The sequence below is a fragment of the Theobroma cacao genome, chromosome 9, assembly GCF_053813885.1.
Source record: "Theobroma cacao isolate CCN51 chromosome 9, ASM5381388v1, whole genome shotgun sequence".
Lineage (NCBI taxonomy): Eukaryota > Viridiplantae > Streptophyta > Magnoliopsida > Malvales > Malvaceae > Theobroma > Theobroma cacao.
The window spans coordinates 39166231-39174378 of NC_142647.1; the positions used below are offsets into that span (position 1 = coordinate 39166231).

Below are 8148 nucleotides of genomic sequence, written 5' to 3' on the forward strand. Positions count from 1 at the left end.
TAAACTATGCATTTTTACCGTTATTTTTTATTATTACAATCATTATTATTTTTTTATATTTTTTTAATATTAAATGTAAGCATTCATGATATATATACATATATATAAATAACTTTCCCTACTATATTTTAAATCATGACAACCAAAAATTACAATTAATTTAATAAAATGGACTAGCCCAAAATTAATTGGAATGAGCCCAAACAAAGGAAGATGGGTTACCTTTCTGGGCTTGGATTAGCCCAACTCGGTAGCCCGCAGGAGCCCAAGTCCACTACACCCGGCCTGCCTCTTGAGGCCCACAAGGCAGAACTCAAAACGCACCGTTTGGTGCCTGTGGAGTTGCTCAAAACGACGCCGTTTGGGCCTAGACCTTCTAACTTCTACCACTCCACTAAAACGACACCGTTTTGCTCTCCTACCTCTAGGTATAAAAACCCTTTTTTAGCTTTTTTTATTCATTTTCAAATTTCTTTTTCTCTCTCTAGCAGGCCACTCTCTCTACCTTCTCTCTACAAACCTTCCCTCTCCCTGCCGGCGCTAGTGTACTACCCCTTTTTCTTCTCTCTAACCGGCGGCCCAGATGTTCCTCCCACTCTCACTCGAAGCCTTCTTCCCTTCCGATCGACGGATCTGGCACTCCCTGCCTCGGTCGATGGTGACCCAACCGGGTTTACCCTTTCCCCTGCCGGTGGCCGGCACTCCAAAGATCTAACCTTCCCTCAAAGCTCACCAATCTCCCTCACTCAAACCAAACCAAATCCAAACCCTCACCCTCTGCCCTCTTTTTTTTTTTGTATATCTGTTTTTTATCTTTTTTTTTATCGTTGTTTTTTTTTTATTTCTTTTTGCTTGCGGCTAGGTAGCTTCTGGTGGTAGATTTTGGACTTTTGATCTGTGTTTTCTTTTTTGTTGCAGGTAGTGTCCTTAAAAGCCGGGTTGTCCAAAAATTTGGACAACCCGGCAATGGGGTTCTGGCACCAGAGAGTTGGTGGCCAGAACCCCATCATGCGTAGTGGTTGGGGAAGGGATGGTTGGGCGTACGCCCAGCCATTCCCTCTTTTTTTTTTTTTTTACTTTATATTTTATTTTATTATAATTTAATTTTTTATTTATTTATTTATTTTTATGTGTCTACAATATGATATAATTGGGACTAATTTATCAAAATTTATGTGGGGAGAAGCTATCAAAACAGATTTATTTATTTTAAATTGAATCCCTTCTAAATCAATACCTAAATTCTTTTTGGACAATGAATTGGATGGAAACCTAATCTTAATCACTTACGTATTTGGAGATGTTTTCTTCATAAATGCACTTTTATGATCCACTTAAACTAAGATAAAATATCATTTCACTCGTTATTTTATTGGGTACCCATATCATTTCATGAGCTATAAATTTTATTTCTTAAGTGAAGGCGGTAAAATTATCGAGGCAAAAATAAGTAAATTTTTAGAGTTACATATGGCTTATAATAGTTGTTGTCAAGATAGAGATGAAGGAAAGCATCTTGAGACTTAGATGTTATGGCACATACACACACCAGTTAAGAAATAGGAACAAGTTTAAATAGTTCCCGTTTAGGGCCTTTAACACCCTAATATTGTCAACAAGGGTAAGAAATCTTGCTCTTTCCTTAAACATCTATGAATTTTATCTTGAAGAGTGTGATTATGATATTGAACATTTAGTTAATTCAACAACTTTTTTGGAAACTATTTCTAGTCCTCAATAAGATCTATGCTGGAATACATTGAAAGATGAGATGCAATTTGTGCATTTAGAGTAATTATGGTATTTATAACCCATTATGATTTAGAGTTGCACCAGATCGATGTTAGGACTATTTTCTTGAATGGGAATCATGTTGAAGAAGTCTAGATATTGTAACATGATGGATTTAAAAAAAAGGGTAAAGATTATCTTATGTGTAGACTCAAAAGTACTTTTATGGATTCAAACAAACTTCTTGCTAGTGGTTAAATTTGATGAAAGATACTCTTTTCGATGTTCTTGAGAATAAGGTAGACTATATAACGATAGGATTATATCTACTCTCCTTTCTATAGAAAACATTAAGAATTTCACTCATTGGAGAGTTGTAGATTAAGAATAAGGAGGATTCTAGTATAATGAATTTCAACAGTTAATTTCGTTGATATTATTTTCGAATATCAAATCATAAATCTAGAATCAAGTATGCTTTTGTATTCTAAATACCTATCACAAAAAATCTTAAGTATAAAAGAATTATACATAAAGTTTAACAGTACCATAAAGCATTTATTAGTAAAACTTATTTATTGGTTACAATACCAATTTTTTTAGCTAAAATATTTCAATCTAAACAGCTTGTACTCTGGTAATAGCATTAGCAGCAGCATGCATCTTCGTGATGAAAATTTATTATGAGGATGGTTTCAAATATGCCCGAGTGCATGGATTTATGTTTCGAGGGTAGGCAGATAGTAAATTCTTCTAATAAAAAAAGGGTGGAGTCTTGAAAGAATAAAATTTTAGGTAGAATTAGTTTCTAGATTCTCTCGCCATTGTTTGGGTTAGAGTTCCTTAGCGAGATTTTTATCTTTGCAGAGCAAAAAGAGAATTTATTTATTATGGTAACGAAAAACTTTAAGGTCAAATGGACTGGATTGCCTCGCATTTATTATTTGCACAGGTTTGTCACTAGACATAGTCCATCAACTTCAAATAGAGATGCTATTTGGAACTCCCTTCCCTGTCACCCCAGGCTCAGAGAATGGCTTCAAAAACTCGTACGGTACAATCCCAGCTCCTCTCCTATTCTTTAAGTTGGTCTCTGCATTCCTTTCATCAACAATCCTTCCAAGCTCCTTCAACTTCCCATTGAATCTTTCAAATGCTGCCTTTATAACAGGATTCTCGGCCCATGATGGCTCCACTTTTTCCCCAATGTACTCTTCATCAGGAGAATGACTAGATAAAACATCCCAAACTGCCATCACTCTGGCAGCTTGCATTTGTGACGGGAAGCATTCCAAAAGTACAGCTTCAGGGTTGTCCAAGAAGAATTTCCATTCTTCTTCGGTAGAGTCTTCGGTGGGCATTTTGGTTCTGGCAATGGTGGGCCTATTAGGGAAGTAGCCTGCGTAAGCATATTGTCCAAAGTTCACTGACGCATGGTGACCTGAGCATACCCAAACTATGGTTGTGAGGGTGTCAATCAGGTCTTGTGGGGTTTTGAGAACAGGCCACCATGGTTCATCTTTCTTGTCAATGTGGCCTACCGTTCGAACTTCTGTCCACCATGCTTGAAGCTCTTCATCAGACTCTACTAAACTCGCTTTTGGGTAGTAGTAAGTGACATATTCGGATATCCATTGTTTAATGGCATCCCATAGGATCAGACCATCATTGGCAAAAGGATAGTCTTTGATTGCCAGCCTTAGGCCATGAGGAGCGGTTGGATCTTCAGTAGCCATTCCCCTAATACAATTTTTTGACGACAAATTCAAACAAAAATAAAAATTAGTTTTTTTTATTACCTGTAAAAGAAGTTAAGTGAACAAAGTAATACCTACTAATTAAATCTGCAGGAAGGCCCTGATTGTCAAACCGCCATTCCTGGTCATAGGCCAAAGAGTTGAGCTCCATAGAGTACTTGCTTGGGGTGAATGAGCTCTCAATAATTCCATCAGCATTGATCAGAAATTGTCGACCCAGAGCATTCGTCTCCATCGTGTACCGAAAATGAGGGTGCAGCAATCTATAGATTGGGTGCATCTCACTTAGTTGTCGATTTGCTGCAAGTATATAAGGCTCAGTGCAACAATGAGTTCTCAACCTGAAAGGAAAAGATTGAAGGAAATTTCGATGTCGATCGAAGGAAATTTCGAAAGCTAATAGAACCTTAGAATGATGGCAATCGGGAAATACCAGTGGCTAACAAGCTGGTGGTGGTAAGAGTCGTGAGCGAGGACATGAGCCTTGGCAAGCCTCCAGAGCCAGACATCCGTGGAATTCCAAGATGGAGTGTATACTTCCTTCCACTGCGGCTTCCCATCCATTGGTGGACGAGTCAACTCGATGGCTAGAGGCCTCAAAGTCTCATCTGGATTTAAGAAAAACAGAGTGCGAGATCCATATAGTGTTGTGCCTTCAAGCTCTCTCACTTTCTGAACGTATGGCAATAACCAGTCATGGTAATCCAGGATGAAAAGCTTCTTTTCTTTAATTGCCTGCACAAGTCCAAATCCAACGAAGTTATGTACCTAACCTTTTATCTTCTTTCCAATCAAAAGCAATGAAAGAATCGCAAAATTTTTTGGTTTAAACTTCCACATCTGCTGCTTCTTGTACCTTATCAACTGTCATGTAACCTTTTATTTGTCGCTCGATCAAATCCTTGGTGATGGCTGATTCCGCGGGGCCATAGACTTTTGGGTCAAGTTTGCTTTTCAATGGCCACTCCTTAGAGATTTTGTACAAAATTGGTTAGTTGAAAGGATTTTGTGGCACACCAATATAAAACTCAACTCTCATGATTGAAAAGATTTTATTCTATGCTACATTAAATATTTCATTTGAAATAAAATCTCTTCACTTATTAAATTTTTTAACAGGTTTCAAGTGGTTTTCTCAAAAAGGTAAAGTTCAAATTTATCACTCTACTTAAAAGTGATGGATCGAATTTATCACTAATTTTAGAACGCGTAATTTTATCACTATATTTTTTCAATTTGATTAAAATGATCCAAAATTAATAGTAAAAAAATATTAAGTAAAGAAATGAAGAAATATTCTATAGAATATTTTAACTTTTGATCATATCTTGACTAAATTAAAATTTTCATTAATTAATAAAAAAATCATCCATTTAAAAATGGGTGTTGAATTTAATTTATCACTCAAAGTAAACTAATAAATTTAGACCTTACTAAAAAAAAATCATATATAAAACATAAGACATAGGTGTTAAGATGTATTCAACAAAAACTAAACCCAAGCAATTAGATCCCCACTCCACCGACACCCTGTATGGGGGGAGATTATATACCATTAAAAGTATCAATAATAATTCGAGCAAGATGAAAGAGTATTTACATGCAAACCTTTTGAAACAATAGCAGCTATATCTATGTTTATGCTAAATTTAACAGGGTTTATTGTATCATACTGTGACCAGCCGTATGCCATATGGGTTACAACCGGCGAGAGTTTGTCGAGCAAATTCCTCATCCCTATACCAAAAGAGCTTGTCCTCTTAAAAGGCCCCCCAAAAAAGAAATCACATGAGTGCAAAATGTAATTAAAGAAAATAACAATTAAGACGAGAGAAAAGAGGAAAAGAAAAAAAAATGGAATTAAGTTCTTACTGTGCACTGTTGGAGGGGTCTCGAAGCGCAAAACACTCCGTCGGTAATAGTCTTGATAAGTCTAGGCATGACTGATTTTAAAAACCCTTTCCCTTGAAGAGGCAAGTTAATCCCTTCATTGAACAGCTCCTCAATAGCGGCCAAGCTCGGAAAACCAACATTGGCGTCGACTATGGCACTCTCTAGCGATGGGATCATGCCGTGTAGCAAACAATATAGATAATTTGTGGAGAATGTTAGCAACTTAACGTCCGAGAATACTTCATCCCTTGGTACGTAGGGCAAAATGGTGGTCCTTTTCTCCGAAATTGGATCTGCATATAATTAAAATAGCATTTGTGTGGATAATAGTATCTCTGCAGGAGGGTATATGTTTGTTTTTATTTTTTGGGGAACATTTTCATGAAACACTGTTAATTAATTAGAGATATCTTTAGATTGAACCCATCCGATTGACAGTTTTAAAAATTAAGTCTATGTTTCTTAGTATTATGCATTATGTCTCTGTATTTCGGCTCTGCCTGTGTTCATGTGGGATGTTGTTCTTCTTGTTTGTTGGTGATACGTTTCTTTGCCACCAGGTGTTCTTAGCTTTTACGCTATCCCTTCACTGTATAAAATTCTCACTTTTTGGTCGAGAAAAAAAAATAATAATAAAGATATTCATAGGTTATTAATTTATACTTGTGTTGAGTACTGATTTCGCACTATATATCCGACTGTATTTAGGCTTTCAAAGTTCAAAATAATTAATCACCATGGCTAAAAGTAACTAAACAAAAGAATCTAACCTGGGTCGCACTGAGGGCGTCCAGTTCTGCAGCGTCTTGGGTAAGGAAACTCTTTCCCACCCAGTATTGGTCTTTTCTTGCTTAGGTCGTTATCTGGGTCACCAAGGTCATTATATACATCATAGTCATATATCCTATCAAAGGATTTGCGCTCTCCTTGGCCGTCACCTCGCAAAAGCTCCAGCTCTCCCCGTCTCAACTTCTTCAATCCACTTGGTGTCTCCGATGGCAAGTATGACTGCTCCAAACAAACACCCAAAACAATCCCAATCAAAACTTTAAACCATTTAAGTGGGATTTTTGGTTCATTGAAAACTAATACTATCTCATTTTCCAATATTACCCATTAAATTTTAGGGGCAACAGAAAAGAATAAAAGGGCAATAATCTACGAAAGGAAAGATAACTGTATTTCAGTTTTGACCTTGTCAGTAAAAAAGACTCTCTTTTGAGGATTGTCATACTTGGAATGAACCCAAGAAACACAGTTCACATTAACAGGGCCATTTTTGAGACCATCTAGGACAATGTCCTGGACAAACATCTCTTTGTGGTGCTCATTCTCGACAACAACAGCACCAATTTCTCCAAAATCTGCTGGAACTTCAATTTTCGCCTCATGCTTTACTTCCTCGTCCTCCTTGCTCACTTGACGGGCATACCCTTTAATCCTTTCCTTCTCCAATCCTGTCTCTGCAAATCAGGATGTTCATGATTGATGGAATTGAAAACAAATTAAAATTAAATACTCGTTAACCAATTGTTACATATCCAATACGATCTAGTTATAAGCTTTGCCATGATGGAAACGTACTTGGGTCAAGATCAGTACTAACAAGCTCCAAGAGCAGAGTTCTACCAAGCAAGTCTTGTATGTCATCTAGCCCTCGGCTTATTCCAAGGTTTGCGAGCGAACCAGTAACGGTTTGTTTCACAGTGACAGTGGCCTTAACACCGACAGCCTTCTGAGTAAAACTGAAGGCTGCTTCAATATTTGTAGAGAAAAAGCCAACTTTGACGTTTTTGCAAGTTTTGTTGAATGAAGACAACCTAGATGCAACAGGAAGAGAAAAAGGGCCAGTGCCATTGAGAAATGGCTTCTGCAACGGCAACAGAGTCTTACTGGAGTAGGATTGGTAAACCTGAGGCTTCAACATTGATTTTGGCCACAATAGGATGTTTGTATTGCAGATATACAAGTTAGGAAAAAAAAAAAAAAGGTGCTTGGGCGATGACGGAGCTGCGGTACTAAGCAAATTCTATAAATAGAAGTGGAAAGGAAGACGAGGCATTCATGGCACGTGAAAATTTGAACAGTGAAGGGAGGATCCGCAATTGATATTTTTATATCATTTGTTTGTATCCTTTAAAATTGGGAAAAAAAAAATTTTAACCCTTAAAAATAATATGTTTTTGTAAATAAACCTCCAGATAATTTTAACTATTTTTAGCTACAAGAATAGATTTTGCGACAAAAATACCCTTAATGAGCTATTTTGGTTGAAGCGCACTCTCAAACAGGCAAAAAATGGAAAAATAAATATGCAAAGAATTTACGAACAATTTTGTGCAAAAGATCCATTTTTTTTTCGCGAAGCTTGTGCAAAACAAAATAATGTTGCATGAGAAGGTTTTTCAGATATTTGAGACATGGCATTCAGATAATAGGAGAAGAGTGGTATTAAACCGGTTGTGATTAATGGAAAGCTTAGAGAATGATATGAAACCAGAAATCTCTGATACGGTGGTGAATCGAAAGGAGAAAGATGTGAATCCAAAGCACAAAATGATTGTGCTACAGCAAGCCAAATGTGAGACGGCTGTGGCAGTGCAGGGTTTAGAGTTTGTGAAACGGCATGTTGGGAATGTGTGACACGACATGATGGGAATGTGTGACATGGCTGTGACAGGCAGGGTTTAGAGTTTGTGACACGACATGGTTGGAATGTGTGACATGGTTGTGACATGATAGGGTTTAGAGTTTGTGACACGCCATG

The 8148-nt window shown here is 37.1% G+C and overlaps 1 protein-coding gene across 5 annotated transcripts; it reads right to left on the reverse strand.

Moving 5' to 3' along the window:
- Positions 1-2594: 2594 nt before the first annotated feature.
- LOC18589731 (linoleate 13S-lipoxygenase 2-1, chloroplastic-like) lies at positions 2595-7440 on the reverse strand. 5 transcript variants are annotated; one of them, XM_007014830.3, is made up of 9 exons: positions 6966-7431; positions 6576-6844; positions 6152-6389; positions 5361-5674; positions 5162-5247; positions 4345-4455; positions 3922-4223; positions 3563-3829; positions 2637-3471 (listed from the first exon to the last, which is right to left on the reverse strand). In XM_007014830.3, the coding sequence occupies exons 6-9, from the start codon at positions 4357-4359 to the stop codon at positions 2712-2714; spliced, it is 1344 nt and encodes a 447-aa protein (XP_007014892.3). In that variant the 5' UTR covers positions 4360-4455; positions 5162-5247; positions 5361-5674; positions 6152-6389; positions 6576-6844; positions 6966-7431; the 3' UTR covers positions 2637-2711. The 5 variants fall into 5 exon arrangements, with proteins under 5 accessions (XP_088666203.1, XP_007014892.3, XP_088666202.1 ...); XM_088810077.1 differs by lacking the exon at positions 5162-5247 and having other exon boundaries at positions 2595-3471; positions 6966-7435; XM_088810076.1 differs by lacking the exons at positions 5361-5674; positions 6152-6389; positions 6576-6844; positions 6966-7431 and having other exon boundaries at positions 4345-4452; positions 5162-5239.
- Between the last annotated feature and the right edge of the window lie 708 nt (positions 7441-8148).

What these genes read in the sequence shown, in the direction of transcription:
- LOC18589731 (XM_088810077.1), bottom strand. Translation starts at nt 7,308, where the DNA reads ATGTTGAAGCCTCAGGTTTACCAATCCTACTCCAGTAAGACTCTGTTG. An exon ending in GTTACATGACAGTTGATAAG is followed by an intron (nt 4,224 to 4,344) that starts GTACAAGAAGCA and finishes GGACTTGTGCAG; the next exon opens with GCAATTAAAGAAAAGAAGCT. An exon ending in CCTGCAGATTTAATTAGTAG is followed by an intron (nt 3,472 to 3,562) that starts GTATTACTTTGT and finishes AAATTGTATTAG; the next exon opens with GGGAATGGCTACTGAAGATC.